Below are 18,050 nucleotides of genomic sequence, written 5' to 3'. Positions count from 1 at the left end.
ATGACAGCAATCCCTGCAAGGATACTATGCAACTTCAGGTTTATGATGTCAGTTGGAGAGATGGACTGGTGCTGAATCAGCTTGTTTAGGTGAATGCTTTCCCAGATGGCAGAGCAGTAGATATCTAGCCATGGGAACCTCCTTGAATGTTTCATAGAATCATAGAATAGTTTGGGTTGGAAGGGACGTTTAAAGGTTACCTAGTCCAACACCCCTGCAGTGAGCAGGGACATCTTCAACTAGATCAGGTTCCTCAGAGCCCTTTCCAGCCTGACCTGGAATGTTTCTAGGGATGGGGCATCTACCACCCCTCTGGGCAACCTGTGCCAGTGTTTAACCACCCTCATTGTAAAAATTTTCCTCCTTATCTAGTTGAAATCTGCCCTCTTTTAGTTTAAAACCATTACCCCTTGTCCTGTCGCAACAGGCCCTGCTAAAAAGTCTGTCCCCATCTTATAAGCCCCCTTTAAGTACTGAAAGGCTGCAATAAGGTTTCCGTGGAGCCTTCTCTTCTCCAGGCTGAACAACTCCAACTCTCTGTGTCTCCTTCATAGGAGAGGTGTTCCATCCCTCTTCATAATTTTTGTGGCCTCGTCTGGACCTGCTCCAACAGGTCCATGTCTTTCCTGTGCGGAGGGCTCCAGAGCTGGACACAGGACTCCAGGTGGGGTCTCACCAGAGCAGAGTAGAGGGCAGAATCACCTCCCTCCACCTGCTGACCACACTGTTTTGGATGCAGCCCAGGATATGGTTGGCCGCCGGGGCTGCAAGGGCACATTTCTGGCTCATGTCCATCTTTTCATCCACCAGTACCCCCAAGTCCTTCTCAGCAGGGCTGTTCTCAATCCCTTCAGCCCCCAGCCTGTATTGAGATGCAACTCCTGAGAGTAATTGATCCCTCATTACACCAGACCACTGTGAAGTATTCTTGTTTTAGTTAAGTATCTTCCCTTTTCAATGAGAAATAATCACTGCCACAGAGGATCCATAGGTTGATCACAAGATGGATGAGTTGAGCACATCTGGACTGTGCTTTCTATGTGGTCATTCGGTCAGTGTTCAGTATTCATCCAGTCATATTTGTCATGGCTACTGGTTTAGGGATTTTGCCTTTACAGGAGGTTGAAAGTTGTTGTAGGGCTTGCTTCCAAACAGGAGTCACCAGGGGAAAAAAAAAACAACAGGTAGAGCTAAGGGCAGTTCAAGACTTGTGGTGAATTCATCTGCTGAGATTTGTCAGCCAGCAACTCTGATGGTTGACCAAAGAGCGCAACAGGGCTATGTCGGACCAGCACAGGGTTCAGGAGAGAGAATTGGAATAAGAACCATTCCCAGAACACATCTATCTGCTCATTCAGCAATTAAACTTTTTACTTAACCCTCAACAGTCATTCTTATGTAAGGTGAAGTTGCAGAAGTTACTACTTCTTTTTCCCCTAAAAAAAAAAAGGGGGGTGGGGGTGAGCAGAAATAATTTGTCCTGTCCCTTATGCAGTCTTATGAACTCGCACTGGTGTAACTGATGGAGTGCAGGGGTAGGAATGAGTGATGGAACAGAGAAGGGAAGGGCTGCAAAACCTGCTGTTACTGCTGAAAGATAGGCTCATGAGACTGTGTGCTTTGAATCCATACATTTGATTGGAGTTTGCCTCCACGAGTTTTGCTTCATGCTAGTACTGATCACTCAAAAGGGGCAAAAGATTACATACTTTGCCAATGTCCCCTGGTGCAAAAAAGCAAAGATTAATTTTTGTCATGTCCAAAGCCTCACATCTTCCTAAAATGCATTGAGTTCATCAATGAGATGATATGGTTCTCGGTTCTGTACTGGCCCTATAGTTTGGACTACTTTAAAGTGGTACTACAATACCCTTAAAAGCTGTGTTTCATGTGCCTTGGGCTTGAGGGATGCCTGGGAATCTGTCATTTGAAGCTCCACTGAAATATGCAGGACTAACCAGTCTCTGTCAAAGATGAGACAGACTGGTAGAACTGTTTCTTTGTTCTTGCCATCACATCACAGAAACTGTAGATGTTCATGGGATGACTTATTTCAGAAATCACGTAGCTTAACAGTTGTCAGGAGTCGGGAAAACCTTCAGCCTCCTGTTTTCATGTGATGATGATATGCATAAACTGAAGCCTCCATGCTGGAGCTAGTCCTAAGATTCAGTAACGTGATAGGCAGAAAGGTAACTTCTATTAAAAGGGTTTTTGTGTGTTGTTTTTCTTTTTCCTCATCTCCTTTATGATCTCTGGACTGCCCCGAGTATAAAGCATCTACATAGTTGCCTCACTGAAGCCTTCTTACGGAGAGTAACAAATCCTGCAAAATTAGCCTATTCTATTAATTTGGGGGCGAAGCAGAATAAATGGTTCTAAATTTATGTCTGGAAGTCTTTCTGAAGGACAAAGGCTTGACAATCCTTGAAGATGTATGCTGGTTGCTTAAACTTCTGCATTTATATTTATGTGGCTGCTGGGGGTGGGGATCCTCTTGTAGCCTTTTTAAAGGTAGAGCCAGTTCTTTCCTCCTGTTTGCCTTTGCCCTTAAAGCTGGATAGTGCAGACATTGACTGTGATGGATGAGTGCATGTCATTCTCAGGAAAGTAACTTTAAGGCAAAAGTAAAGGGTAAAGTTTTGTGTGGCTTTTTTTTTAAGTAGTTGAACTAGCTGTTTTGGTTTCTTTTCTCAAGGACCACATGAATACGTCTGAACAATACGAGGCTGAGTTGCACCTGTAAAAATGGATTCATTTTGATAGTTTCCTCCTGTTCTGCACAAAGCCACGAGCAGCAGAAGTACTGGAAGAACCTGCTGCGTAGGCTTATGCTAACCGTATGTTAACTTTGCTTAAAAAAAATTAAACCTTACCTCCTGCAGAACTTGATTTGCCATTGAGAAGAGCTTTCCGCTTGCTGGGAGTGAAGGGGAATTTTTTCAGTCCCTGGCAATTGTGCAAGGAGATGGCTATTGTTACTGGCTCAAAGACTGTAGAAAGAACTTTAATTTCCCTGCTCTGTTTTATGCCTCTGCAACTCCACACTGTTTTTCAACGCAAATATTCAGCTGACTGTCCACTGTTACTGCTTCTAGGTTTCTTTCATTTTACTTTTTCTTCCCCTATCCCCGTGTTTCCTCTACACTGAGTGTTTGAAGTTAATTTTCATGAGACATTTTTGTTTCCAAACTAATTTTATTTTTTATCTAGGTCATTTATGTATTTGTCTTCACTAATGTTTGCAACATCTCCGAACATAGTATCCTCTGTGAATTTAACTAACATGCTGTTTACCCTTTCTTCCAGATCCAGTTTCTGATCCTACTTCCACATTTGGGAGTATGCAAGGGACAAACACATCTCTTTGCGTAGCTTGACTGGATATCCCAAGACTAGGATGTTAGTATATTTAAACAATTTTTTGCATTAAAATGTTGCCAGTATCTTTATTGCACATAGATTATTATTTTTTTAATGTAATTAGCTTTATTGGCATTATGCATATTCAGAAGCCTGCTGGTAGAAACAGTTTTTCTGCGGTCTGACTAGTGCTTATTGGTGACTTCAAAATGGGTGCAACAGTAGGAAGAATTTCAGGGTTGCTTTTTAAATGAGCCAGGCTCATTTAGTGTTATAGCTTTAGCACTCATTCTTGAAAATCTTGGCTCTTTGTCTAATAAAATTAACTGTAGGTTAATCCAAGAATATACAAAATCTTCAGATGGTATTCAAGATGTTTATGAAAGACCACTTCAGACTTCTGAATGCATGAATATAGGCCCTAAGAGCGATTTTTAAATACTTGAAATAGTAAAATATCTGTAGAAATACTTGCATCTAATAAGTGTTAAAAAAAAAAAAATTGCACGCTGAAGTTTTTTGAAGGTCACATTATTCTGGTACTTGTAGGGAACCAGTTGTCTGGAAGAGTAAACCCTATGCTAAACTATTTTTGCAGATTTGATAATGCGACTTCTTTTAAAATGTGTTTTGTGATTGTGTAGCTATTGCAAAATGAGATATTGCATGTTTTCTGTTATGTAAGCAATTGTTTGGCAGTAATTAGCAGTTTAAAGATAAAGAAGTCAGCATTAAACTAATATGCTATTTTGAAAAATATATTTTTGACTCGGACACCTCTTGCAGTGTCTCATGTATTCAACTACTGCTATATTTAATTGAATTACTTATTGAAGCACTACTATAAGCAACTATTTAAATTGCTGAAGTGAATTTGATGCTGATGGCAATGTTCATTGTGTAGCTGTGGATTTTGCAGGTTCCTCTGCAGCCTTAGTTTACCAGTGTGCTTCCATTCTTTTCCACTTGTAAGTGAAAGGAGCCTTCTCTTCGAGCAGTTTGAATTTCTTTTGAAACTGTTGCCAATCTTCTTTTACATTTTAAAGTAATTGGTTATAGTTTCTCTTCTTGGATTTTCATTTGTACTGTCCAGCTCTGTACATGAATAATAAATTTAGGCAGGATTGCAGTTCTGCCTTGGTTTAGCTACTTTGACAGATGTTCTCAGAAGAACTAGTGCTAGGAGAGTGCGGTGTTTTTGCAATACTTGTGCTAGTATCCCACTGTATTTTGTTTTAGTGGCTGATGCCTTCACACACCCCTTCTGGTGTTACTCCTGTGGTTTTACAGAAAAGCAAGTTTGTTATGGTTGCTTACAAGCTTTTCAAGAGAATTTGACACTCATTGAGTACTATTGTTTATTTTATCACATCCACTGAAGCACAACATGTTCTAGAAGTCTAATATTCCTTGAGCCTGGAAATGTTTCTGGTGTCAAAGAACACTTTAAAAAAGTCAGCTATATCTGAAATAATCTTCAGTGGATGTGAATTATAAAATTGACAGCAGTGGGGACTAAGGCACTTAGTGAAATTGTTATTAGTGTTTCTTGCACACACTGTCTTTGGCAATTCATTCTTCACTCTTTATGCCATACTTTGTTCATTATATGTGCATGATACTCTTTTTCTTTTAGAGAAACTTCTGTATGAAGAATTCTGTAGGGAGGAAAATGACTTTAAGGGAAGATATTTACAAAGTGTCATAGACATCAACCTGTTTTGTAACTTTGAATATCTGTTAGTGCTACTCTAGACCTTTAATCCTTTAGGATCAGATGATTAGCATGTAGCCTGCAGAAGCACAGTTTGTATCAAATTCCTCCACTGTTTATATGGCTGTACTGCTTGCTGTTCCTAGCCATGGATTAGGAAAATCCATTTCTGAGATGTTGCTCTGAAAGAACTGTTCAGAAGTTACAAAAGGAGCTGCTTTGGGTATAAATGGACAGTGACCCTCATCTTACAAGCTGAAGCTTTCTTAGCAAAGTGTCACTCGAAACTGTGGAGTGTTTCTCTTCTTTCTATATATAGAGGTTGCTATAGGTATTTCAGTCTCCAGTGAATTTAGCAACACGATACAGTTTGGGAATGCCAAGCTTGAGAAGCTTTGTGTGTAGATTACCTGGAAAATTTAACTCAGATTTTAAACAAAGGACCTGTGGTAGGCAGTTTCTTAGAAGGCTGAGTGTTCTCCTAGTGTGTCCTCACTTAGCACCAAAGAATTGTTTTTAGATCTGCTGAGCATCCTAAACAGGGACTTCATTCTTTGAACAAGTCTGAGGCAGTAACAGGTCTAAGACCTTTTTATTAAGGTACCAGTTGTAAAATTCGGGTGAGGCTGTGTGTCCTAGAATCCTGACTTCCAGATATTTGTCTTTGTAACAGTTTGGTGTTCTTGACTAGAAACCCATAATTTGGTTAACTGTGAGCATATTCTGAAATTCTGCTGTAATTCAATGACTGAGAAACTTATGTGTGCAGAAAGTGTGGGACTGCTGTCTTCTCTCAAGTTCAGATCACACATGGTGCTTTCAAGCAAAAAACTTTAAGTAGACTGAAAACAAAAGTTGTGAGGGAATAGGGTGGCCTCAACCAAAGTACAGTGGATTAAATGCTTACCTTCGTTAATTATGAAAGGCAAATAACATGCTGTGCTTCAGGAACCCTAGAAGGTCTGGAGTAAATGAGATGGAGAAGACTGGGCACTGTCAAAAAAGCTGCACAGAATTGCTTGGCTTGAGGAAGACTTAAAGATGATGATAGGAGCTGAAATCACTGTGTATATAACTCAGTTAAGTGCAATGTAAACTATTAAATATACCTGTAGACACCATACTCACTGTAGCTACCCAGAAGAGATACTTGGGCGTAACTTTGAAATCCTGAATGGCCATCATAAAAGATGTATTCTCTATCATGTTACTTTTGCATCAACCAAATCCCAAGGTTTTTTTTCCTGAGTATGATCTTCAGCTCTGATCCAGTACCTGCTTCAGATGCCTGTCTCAAATCTGAATAAGGGAAGGGCAATTTGAGAGAACAAATAAGGAAGTCAAACAAGTCTTGTTTTCAGCAGTGTTGCTGTCTAAGCTGTCCCTAATCCTGCCGCTTGTTCCTGCTGACATAACTGGACTAGGCCAGGAAATTGTTCCTGTTTAGAAATAATGCAAGCAAAAACAATTTTATGTTTTTCATTGCCTCCTATATGTACCTGTACAGTTGTTTGTATTGCCAGTGAAAAGGGACGAGTGTGAATAGAAATGCCTGATGTAATTCAGCCTTTCTTCTGTCCTATGTTGCTGTTAAGAAGGAAAAAAGAAAAGCTCAGTGTAACCCCAGTTGTAGTTGCACACAAAATACTCTAAAGAAACTGTGTGCCTCTCCTGGGAAGCACATCTGCAGGCATAGCCTATGGAATTGGTGATGTCTATCTGAAGCCAAAAGGTCAATAAGGTTCAAAAAGTTGCTAGATGAAATGGTGGCAAACATTACATGACATCAGAAGCAAGAGAGGTTTCTCAGTCGCTTGCTCTTTGGAAACATTTCAACTAAACCCCAAAGGTCAGGCTGTCTTATAGCTGTTTACTGCAAGTTTCTTGCATCTGTGTGTAGTATTTTAAAGAACTCCAGTTACCACTCCTAGTCTACACCGAGTAATGCTCCATCACAGCCGGCAATGTCAGTTCCCACAACTTATTTCAGCACCAAATTGTTGTGCTGCTATACTCTTTTGTTACAAAGTTGCCAGCACCAGTGTTTATGCTCCTCTGTTTCCGGAGGAATATCGGGGCTTGCAGCTTCTTTAGGTGTAACCTGAGCTGTCAATGAAGGATAGGTAAGAATGTTTCTGCTAGTGTTTAGTTCTGTTGGCTATATAGTTGGCTATATATTATATATTACTATATAATAGTAATACGGCTGTATCTTCTGTGCTGTATGCAAGAGTTGTCATGTGCTTAGCTTGTAGCATTGTGCTCTTGATACTATTTGCACGACTATTGTTTTGCACTATTGTCATGCAAAACCCATAACACTGGAGGGGGCTGTTAAGTTTAGCTGTGCTCCCTTTGCATCTTGTGTTGTAGACTCATGAATGCCTTGCCTGAGGTTATATATACATAATGTGGCTTCAGTGATGACAGTCACTATAATATGCTCTGTAGCTAGTATGAATTCTATGCTCATGTCTTTCAGTGTCAAGATACTTCTCTGTGTGCTGATCTTTGTTTTGGGGGGTTCAGTTTAAGGTGGATAACTTTTGCCCCCTGCCGTGCTTTCAGTTACCCTTTCATTTTTGTGTAGCTGCATGTATCACCTACTGATTTCACCTAGATCATCCTTTCTGTTGAAACAGAACTGAACAGTCCATCTGAAAAGGCTAAGGATACTTTTCTAGAGTTTCTGGGAAGCCTTTTCAAAATACGAGGTGTGCTTCATATTCACTGTAGTCATGACTCAGTTTTCTTTCCATGATCTAGATTCTTCTGTTCTTCTGTTAGGTTCTTAATAAGAATATAGATATACCTACTGGTGTTTTAGTGAAGTAGTCAATTGACTTAATAAAGTGGTATGCCTTTGCATATCATAAGATTTTTCAGGATGCTGTTAGCTAGCTGGAGTCAGAAGGCATACACTTCATTGGGGCAATTATGTAATGGCTTATCATGGAGGTTTATTTAACATCGGACAGACTTTTACAATCACAAATACAGAGTAAAAAGGCTCGGCAGTTTTCACCTCTCAGGTAAGCTCAGTATATTCACCTCTCAACTAAGAAATGTTCAATAAACTTTCACAGGTCTATGCTATTTGTTGAAGATCATCAGATTTTCCGTGATGGGTGATATAACTATATTTACTTTCCTAAGTAGAATCACATTTTCATTCTGCTTTCCAGGCTCCTGTATAGATTTGAAAAATCTCTGTAGATATGGTGAAGGGGTTATTTATAACTTGAGATCCAAAAAGAGGAGAATAATGTATTGTGTTTATTCAGTAATAAGTGATGATATAACTGACCTCCTGTGATAAAGGAGGTGAAACAGAGTCATACTCCATGGGTTTGCTAGATCAAAGCTGTGGTTTGGTAGATGCTTTTTCTGCTGGCAGCCCTTGTTTGAATGGATTCAGCAAGCTTGTGCCTACCCTTTCTGGGCTGTTTTTGAGCTGAATTGTTTGAGCTAGTCTGATTTCAGTAAGTGGTTGTGTCTTGCAGACAGAGAATGATGTGGGGAAGGCAACCTCTTCAAATCGGATTGCTGTGGAGTATGGAATAGAGCTAATATCTCAACCAGTTTAACCCACATCTCTAACACACTTCTGCACCATGCCAGTACATATCTCTTGAGGCTAGAGTGGAAAACACTGGTGTCCTGTGCTTTCACGTATACAACTTTTGGGGGAGAGGGAGGGTTCCTCCATGGTTTAAACTGACTTGGGTCTCTGCTATATGTACTTGTGGCAAGTTGTTTCTGACAGCACAGCTGGCTCTGGCTGATCTGTGGTATGAGCATTGCTATGGCCATGAAATAAAGTGGAGCAGTGAATTGACATTGCTGGAAGTTATTTGTCTCTCTTCTACGAGAGGCGTTTTACAGGTAGATCAATTCTGTCTACTGCAAGGCCATTCTTCTGCTTGTGCTGAGAGGACATGGGGTATGGGGATAAACACTGGCAGTTAATGGTAGTTAATGAATGTCATCTTAACTTTGCTTGGCAGTGAAGCATTAACAAGTTGTCTCCAACAAGAAAAAAGTTTCAAGGATTTTATTTTGCTGCAATAAATAATGCAGCACTGTTGGATATGGCCTTGGGTTTGAGTAGCGTTTGGGTGTCTGTATAAAAACTTTTGGACCATGATGTTTTGTGCTATTGAGCACTCTCATTCTTGGGGTATTTGGTTCTTCTAATCTGTTTATAAACTTTCTAGCTAGTTGGTATAGTTTCTTCTCAATGAAGGTTGTACCTGGCTGCCTGCTGGAACTCCAGACCTGAAGGTTGAACAAATAAGAACACTGTCTTTGAATTGAGATACTGAAAAACAAATACCACTTCAATTTTTAGTGTTAAAGTTTGTTTGTTTGGGGGGGGATTTTTTGGTGGGTTTTTGTTTGGTTGTTTTTAAATTTAGATATTATTCTACCATTAAGTAAAAACTACCTTTTTAAGGACACATAGAAAGTTCGTAGTTATTGAAACTCTTCTATTGTTGTTCTTTGCCATTTTGTGATGCCTCTGTTTTCTGGTTTATTTTCTAAAGTAATAAAATGCAAGTATTTACATGAGAAGATTCTAGTCAGGTCCTGCACTGGAGGTAACTGGCTGTGAGGAAGACCAGATAGTCATACAATAAAACTCCTGATCTTGAGTTAAAATATAAAACAAAAGCCCACAACCCTTGACTTGAATGACTAGCTAGATTAGTGATGCAGTATCTACAAATTGGAGGATCTTCCCACCCCCGCAAATCCACATGATGATTACGGCTCAGTCTGCCAGAGCAATTCCTGTATCTTGAGGTGATGCTGAGACAGCCATTGCAGAGAGTCCTTGGCTTTTCTCAACTTCTGCTGCTCAGACTTTGGATTAGAGATAAGAAGGTTGCATGCCTTAATGTAATCTTCTTCTTGATATCAGATCACATATACAAAAATACTCCCCATGGGAGGGGGGCAGGAGATGGTCTGTGTTACGCCTTTTGCCTTGCTGTACTCTTTACTCTGGCAGCAGGCTTTATAACTTGTCAATTCTGGTTTTTTTGAGGGGTGACTTTTCAGTTGTAATCTTCGAGATAATCTGCCAGTTAGAGTGCTAATGCAGGATGGGGAGACCTGTTCCCATTTCTTGCCCTGCAAAACAGCCTGATAACTTGCATTCTTTGCCTGTCTGTTCTCCCCTGTAGGGAGGAGAGATCTACCCTCTTTTAGGGAATTTAGCAGGGCTCTCTTCTGTTGTGAAGGCAAGTGCATTGCAGCACTGTAGTTCAGATATGTAGCTGGTTTTCTGTCATTCTTAGCTCATTAACTTTTAAATGCTGTGCTGTGAGTTTGATATTCCATCAGAGAAAATGTACTTAGACTTGATTTTCAGAGGAAAAGGAATTGCTTGGTTGAGAGGGGTGCTTGGAGAGAAGAGAGGATGGCCTGCTGCAGCTTCTTCTTCTTTATTAAAATTACAGACTGGCAGAGGAATTTTAATGAAGTCTTGCAGGATGGATGGTCAGAAGCACTTTTATCAACAGTACTTTACTGCTGCTGTAGTAGTTTTTTGGTCCCTTTTTTGATTTCTCAGCTTATTGCTGTGGTAAGTTACTGTAACAGTGAAATGGCATTTTGACAAAACATGTACTTTGTTGGCTTCTCGATTGCTTCAAATGAAACTTCTCTACTGGAGATGCTATTCTACAGTGAATAAAGTTTTAGTCTAAGGCCAAAGGATTCTTTTTCTCCTGACCTCCAAGGGCTTGTGTAGGCACCTCAGCAAGTGATACCATGTATTTTGTCTTGGGAACACAAAGTGTTCTAGTGAAAAAAGCTATAGAAGAGCTACGTATTGCTATATAGGACTTGGTTATACCTGTTCTTTTAAACAGTACCTGTCGTAACATCCTTAGTTCTTTTCTTCTGTATGCATGTGTATTCAATGCATCTATCTGTATTGCTCTTAAAGAACGAGGTTATTGATATTTAAGGTCCCTGTGAGGTCCTTGGATTTACTAAGGCATCTGTTGTCTCTGAAGCTTGGACATCTGCAGTCCCTGAGCAGTGCAGTTTCACTAACAAAAATGTAGAAACATGAACTTTGAAAAAATTACTGAAGATGCACGGCTTTTTCTTTCTTTGTTCCCCAGGAAGCTGAGAGAAAGTTGTTTTCACTTGTAGCTGGAGTACTTAATTGTGCTCCATTCAGATCATGAGATCTCCCATCATAGGTGGATGGAAAGTTCTTTTGTTTTGTTGCATGAATAAAAGAATATTCACAACTTATAATTACATGCATGTCCTGAGAGTTGGTGTATATTAATAACTGTCCTGTGACTTTTTTTCCCCTCCCTTGTTGCTTGGTCTTGGTTTTCTATTAAGATGCCTGTGACTGAAACATTTAAGTTTAATAGATTTTTGTCCTGAAAGAGACAGAATTCCCGTGTTACACATAGACTGTAGGATTTTTCTGAATTAATTCCAGCTTCAAATCCCATAGCTGTGGATAAATATATCCAATCTTGACGAGAAAATCTGGGCATGAGAAATCCAATAAAAACCTGATGTGATGGTGGTGGCTGTTGCTTTCTACTAGTTAATGAGACTCCTAACGTGATGAATGTAAGTGCTGGGGGAGAGTACAAGGGAAATAGATCTTAGCGGCCAGCCCATGCTTCCCTAAATAACACCTCCGAAATCCTAGGCTAGGGAAAGCGTTGATCTGGTCCTGGAGTGCATGTCTTGTGTTTTCAGTTGGACCCTTGTAAAATTAAGAATATCTTATGTCTGAGTTTGATCAGCTTCCAATTTCAGCTGCTGGATCTGGGTATATCTTTGAGAAGCTGTTTTTCCTGTTCCTGAATGTGTGTTTTGTGGCTTTTCTCCATTCCCCTCCGCCCCCTTCTCGAAGTAGTGTTTAATTGCATGTGCTTTGGTAAGCAGCCTCTGTGACCTGGGCCTTTTGTTAGTTACTGTTCTTCCTGTCTTTGTATCTCCTGCAAATTTAGTGACTGCTTGCTTCCAAGTCACTGACTAAAATGTTAAATGGCGTAGGGCCAAGAACCAATACCGATGGACCTCACTAGCAGTGGTTTCCCATTGACACCAACATTTTAAGAGCTGTCACTTAATCGATTTTTAATGCATTTTGTATGTATTTGGCTGATTTTTGTTTGGTTGGTTGTTTTTTTTTTCCTTGTGGGTGTGTTTTTGTGGGGTTTTTTGTTTTATTTTTTTCCTCCCCTGGCTGGTTTTAGTCAAAATGGGTTGTACCAGCCCAGAAGTGTTAGATAAATTGAAAAATATTGTATCAAACCCGTTAATGTTGTTAATAAAATTTTTAGTTTCATAGAAGTAAAATAGGCTGATAAAAACTATCTTATGTTAATTGACATTATTTTAGCTGTAAATTCCTCAGTAGTCCTCTGAGCTATTCCTTGGTTTTAGAAACCTTTACCAAGTTGACACCCCAGTACTTACCTGTTTGATGTTTTGATATTTCAAAGGGATGATTTTTTTTTTCTCCTCAGCCCATTGGAACTTTCTCAATATTCCAAGACTTTCTGGAATTAAATATCTCTGCAAACATTCTTTGAGTAACTAAAAAAAAAAAAAGCCCAAATGCCTCCATAACATTTTAAGACTGTTAACTTACAAATGTAAGTTATAAACTTACAATAAACTTACAAATAACATCACCTTGATAGATTTTTGTTGAATGATTGTATGCCATTCTGTTGTTTGTTAATACACTACCATATTCCTATGTAATTTTTTTTAGTAATATGCATATGTGCCTCTTGTTTTTTTTCTTTGCTTACTTTAAAGCTGTATGCATCTCTTTGTTCTGACCTTTGTAACATTTCTGAATTTTGATTTACGTTCTGTGTTCTGAATCTCACTGCCCCTTTTCCAACCTCTTGTCTCCTCTTTGTGCTTTCATTCTCAATTGCATTGTGGTTTTGGGTTTTTTGGGGGGCTTTGGGGATTTTGTTGTGTGGTTTTTTTTTTTAATTGTTTGTTTTGTTTTTTTTAATAATTAACAGGTCAGATTTTTTTCCCATAATATTGTTTTGAGGGTTTCTAGTAAAAAGTTCTTAAATAGTTAGGGAATTTAAACAAAAGATATAGACAACTATTGTCTTAATTGATTTGACTCAATTTCCAGCTTTTTGAAGTTGTCCTTTCAAAGTGCAAATCGCTATGTATTGGGATGATGCTGATGAATCTGTTGTCTTATTTTCTATTGCAATTGGTCTACAATATCTACATATCTATACTTAACTACTGCCCTAGCTAGTACTTATTTAGTATACTGAGATCTAGCTTACAAATTGATATTCTCAGATTAGGGCTGAAAAGTTTATAACTAGGTATGTTGGTTTTTATTTTCCTCCTTCGAGGCTCTTGCTATGCTGATTTTTTTTTTTTTTTTTTTTTTTAGTTCTTTAATTTATGTAATAGTAAAGATGGATTGTAGCCCTTCTTTTCACTTTACTACCCTCAAAATTACTTGACTTCTAGTTAGTGGTGCAATCTTTATTGCTTTGACTAGATACGTGTGTAGGGCTGAATTATGTGGTGAGTATGAAAGGGTGTGTTTTGAGCTGTGCTGTTGCAGGGAAAAAAAGCATTGTTTGAAATGCTAGGCTCTATGTCAGTGGCAGTCCAGAAATGCATCCCTATCTCCTCCTGAAGATCTTGCATTCCTGTTTTTTAAAGGGGAGAATGTATCTTTGGCTAACCCACATTGCTAGTCATCCACTAAAGTCCTCTCTTGGACTATCAAGTTCTCTAATAGCGTTATCTCAAGGAGCCTGGTAGCTACTTAACCATTACAAGTACTTTCAGTTTTAAAGCAAAAAGATGATGTGAGGATCTAACTTGATTTTTGGGTTTTTTTTACAAAGCTTGAAATTAAACTGTTGTGTTAAACTGTTAACCAACAAACTATAATTACAATTTAAATTTAGGACTCAAAATATTTGCTTACAGAAGGGAGGATGAAAATGCCAGAAAAGATGAAAATAAAACTCTTTAGGTGCAGAGACAAAACTAGTGAAATTTGACCATGTTGAAAACTGCATAGTCAACTCTTTTGGGTTTTTTTTTTCTAGTTTTAATTTCTGTGCTTGTTACTCTTAGCATAAAAATGACACATCCATATTCTGATTTTTGTGAGAGGAGAATAATGTTTCATAGAATAATGTTTCTTAAATATTGCTTTACTTTTAGAGCTAACAATTGTGAAATGGTAGTAAGTGTGTAACAACCTCTACATTTAAAAAGTTATTCCACCCTTGCTTCAGTACTAAGGGTTTTCTTTCTTCTTTCTGTTTTGGGGTTTGGTTTTTGGGGTTTTTTTGTTTGTTGGTTGGTTGGTTTGATATTTTTTTTTTTAATTTATTTTGGCTAATTCCTCACTTTCTATAGAGCCTTCTGAGATAGAGAAGATGTTTTACACTTTTTAAGTGTTGTATTTTGTAAAAAATTTAAAACTTTTTCTTCTGAATTCTTACACTAACACCCAAAAGATGTTTTTATTTGTATAGGTCACCAGTAACATTATAAGAGTTAAATGTATGGCTGCTTTAATCATGAGGAACGTATCTAAGAGAAAGCTCTAAAACATTGGGATCTTCATCCCTTTTTTTTCTTTTCTAATTCTGTTATTTCTGCAACTTTTCCACTGGCCCTGCTCTTCAGCTGCTGTGAACTGTCAGACACTGAAATATAGATGATGAAAATATAGAAAGTGGAATTTAGCAGAGGCAGCCATGTTAATTTCTGTTCCATTTGAAATGCAGGAAAATATCATCTGCCAAATGGAAAAGGACAATCGGTGGGAAAAGAAATGTTCTTTTCAAGCTTCTAAGAGCAGTGACAATGGAGAGAAAAAATACTATAAAAAGTAGGCAGCTCCTTTTTAAAGATTTTATTTTCAATGTATTATGCATGATTAAGTGTACACAGTTGCTCTTTTGGAGTCATGAATGACTGAATACTACATCACAGGGCTTTTACTGTCTTTACTGCATTGCACTTTGCATTTGGGGGGGAATAGGGCTCAGCTTCATGGCAGTTTTGCCAGTCGTTAGTGTAGTTTTTGAATACATTCATACTTCCCTTACTTGCCTTTTTTAATGTCAAGCATTGCACATAAGATGTTCTGCTGTTGCTATGCAACTGCTAAATCCAATATTTAATATTAATAAAAACCAAGTGGCATTAGCATCACTGAGAACAGTGGGCTAGCAAAATATGATTGTACAATATCCAAGCTGTAAAACTTGGCAGGGACTTCAGTGTGCAATTGCATGCATGGCAAACTGTGGGGCATGAGTCATTGGCAGTTACTATTTTAAGCGTGGTGAGTTTGAGTAAAATTTCTGAGCTTTTAAAATTTTTATTTATATATATATGAGAAATACTTTTTTTTAAAACAAAAAGCTAAAGAATGAGGTTGGTTAGCTGTTTTCCCTAAGGTTTCATTTCAGATACAAATTCTGAGGGGTCACTACCCATAAAAGAGTCGACATTATAAAGCTATGGGTCAATACCCTGTTTCTCCTATTTTTCTTCTAGGTCAGGTTGGTCGGCCCTTTCCCACTGCTCCTGCCACTTCCTGAAGCCTGAATTGGCTTTTTTTGGAGGCAGTGCTACTTCTCTGCCTGACAAGGTGCTGTTCAATGGGATGTTTTTCCAGTTTCTCTTCCACCTTGTTTTCTGATCTCTTCCCTATTTCTCTTTAGCCTTGACTGTTACTTCACTGTCACTTTGGTCCTTTCTGACATTAGATTTTTAGTGTCAGCCTCTGATAGGCGTTAGCTCAAGGATGGTGTTGTACCCCAGCAATGCTTTGGCCATCTAAGTTGTGTTGCAGGCTGCAAATTCTGTAGGGTCCTGCATCTGAAATCTGAAGATGTTAGTGCACTGTCAATCTTGCAGATACCCAGAGGGGTGTAATGCTACTTGTCCTTTCTTTTTGAAGACTGCTGTCCAAAAGATAATTTTGATATTAGATCTGTACAAAGTCAGAGTTATTTTAGAATTACTGCTCTTTTGCAGTGTAATAACTGATTTCCTTCATAGCATGTGATCATTTAGATTTTGACTGGTTTCTTAAAATGGCTATTTCAGGTAGTTTATCTGTCCCTGATTCACCCATGCAAATTTCTCTAAATTTAAAACTGTACTTTTGTGTCTTAGTTGTTTGGTTTTTTTTTTTAATTTCTTCTTCTGCCTCTCAAAGTAAGTGGGAGAAGCTGCCCCTAGCTATATGCAAACTGTTATTAAACCTACAAAGCAAAAGTAGTAAGGGTGTGGGGGAAATACAGTAAGTTGTAGTCTTGAGTTTTCTGATCATACTGGGAATACATTTTTATAAGCAGGTGGAATTTGTCTGTCCCCCTTAAAATAGTCTCTGTACTTTTCATATTCACTCTGCTAACCTCTCTTCTCACAGTACTGGGTAGTTAATAGCTCTGTAGATTTTACTGCCAGCAGGGGCTTAGTGTAATATTGATTTTAACATTTCCAAATAATGGCAGTAATTTCGGTAAAGGGTTTTGCTCTTTTGGAATAAACTAAAATTGGTTAGATTTATTTTAAGTGAGGCATAAATCATGGCATTGAAGTAAATCAGACTGTGTATCTTAGATGTGGCTCTGTGATTGGAATTTGGTTCCTTAGTGGCATGGCACTGCTGAATCCTTTTCCTTTAAATTTTCTGTCTTCAAACTTGTAACTCTTCAGGAAACACCGATTCTAACATTTGCTGAAATTCAGAAGAGTAACTGAGTGTCACTCAGATGGAAGAATGTATTTTTTTAATTGGGAAAACATCCCTTATTTCAGTTAGGAGGCTTAAGCAAGAGAATTTTTTTTTGTACGGAAATTACCTGGTCACATTGTACAACTTCCTATTTTCTTTTCAAAATGGTTTATTTCAATGTCGTAATGTTCTTTGTTGTTAACCTAGCTATTTACAAAAGTACAGGAGTCGGTGGACTCTAGATTGTGCTATGATTTGTCAGTAGTTCAGTCATCACAATTGACCCATGCATCTTGTAATACTTAGAGAAAACACGTCGAGCTCTGTTCTTGGAACAGATAAATATAGAACTGCTATTGTGAATATTCTTGTAGTGACGTACTTAATCTAGAAAGCTAACAATTCTTTTATTTGCTTTTAGGGTTTGAAAGTATTCTAGAAGGCCTGTTTGGACCTGGATTATTAAAAGATCTCAGTTTGTTTAAAGGTATTCAATCTCTATGTTTGTATCTTGTTCTGCATTTCTAATGACAGAAGCAGCCCCAGCTCTGCCTCTAGAAAATGTGTGTTACCGTGGTGATTTGTGCTTTTTTCCCCCTCCCCCAGGCAGTGCTCACAGTTAGTTTCATATTGGCTAAAATTACTAATGAGTGTGCGTTCATCTTTATGTAGCTGGGAGTGTATTTGGCAGGGCTCAGAAAAACAGATTTGTTGTGCATAGATAAAATGTATACAGTTTGGTAATTTGGGGGTTTAGAAAAATGGCCGAAATGAAGCCTGCATCCTCAGAATGTAGGCGAGAATGTTGTGAAACAGGTATTTAATTTGGCATTTCTCTTACGGCTCCAGTTGTGTCGCAGTTTATGAATATGAAGTAATTTGCTATTCCTCTGATTTACAGACTGTGAGCCTGAAGGTGTTTCTGATTGGTCTTTTGATGAAAATTGTCTTTTCTGCTGCCTGAGAAGAGAAAAAGTGAAGGTAACAATGCAGATGTGTGAAGCTAGTAGTTGTAGGGGAGGGACAAAGGGAGGGAGTTTGCTGCTACTAGTTAACTGAACATAGAAAATCTGCAACCTCCTACCCTTTTCCCCTCCTTTGGAAAAAGGCTTTCTGAATTAAGATATAATACAAGTTAATGAAGAGACTTGCTTCTTTTGTGCAACTTTTTCTTTGTAGTATGTGATGCAGATTTTTTTTCTATGCAGTGGC

At 38.4% G+C, this 18,050-nt stretch overlaps 1 protein-coding gene across 1 annotated transcript in view; it reads left to right on the top strand.

Annotated features, from left to right (window-relative positions):
* LCOR (ligand dependent nuclear receptor corepressor) overlaps window positions 1-18,050 on the top strand; it is a gene marked incomplete at its 5' end in the record, with an annotated part of 55,357 nt that overhangs the window by 15,181 nt on the left and 22,126 nt on the right. The window contains 2 exons of the mRNA XM_082002390.1: window positions 17,260-17,325; window positions 17,740-17,819. Coding sequence (XP_081858516.1) covers window positions 17,260-17,325; window positions 17,740-17,819 — 146 coding nt within the window. The remainder of the gene's footprint in view (window positions 1-17,259; window positions 17,326-17,739; window positions 17,820-18,050) is intronic.

Source organism: Phaethon aethereus (genome assembly GCF_964289735.1).
Source record: "Phaethon aethereus genome assembly, chromosome: 7".
In the NCBI taxonomy this organism is placed as follows: Eukaryota; Metazoa; Chordata; class Aves; order Phaethontiformes; family Phaethontidae; genus Phaethon; species Phaethon aethereus.
The sequence above is the reverse complement of the archived record's forward strand: the minus strand, read 5'-3'. Positions and strand labels throughout refer to the sequence as shown.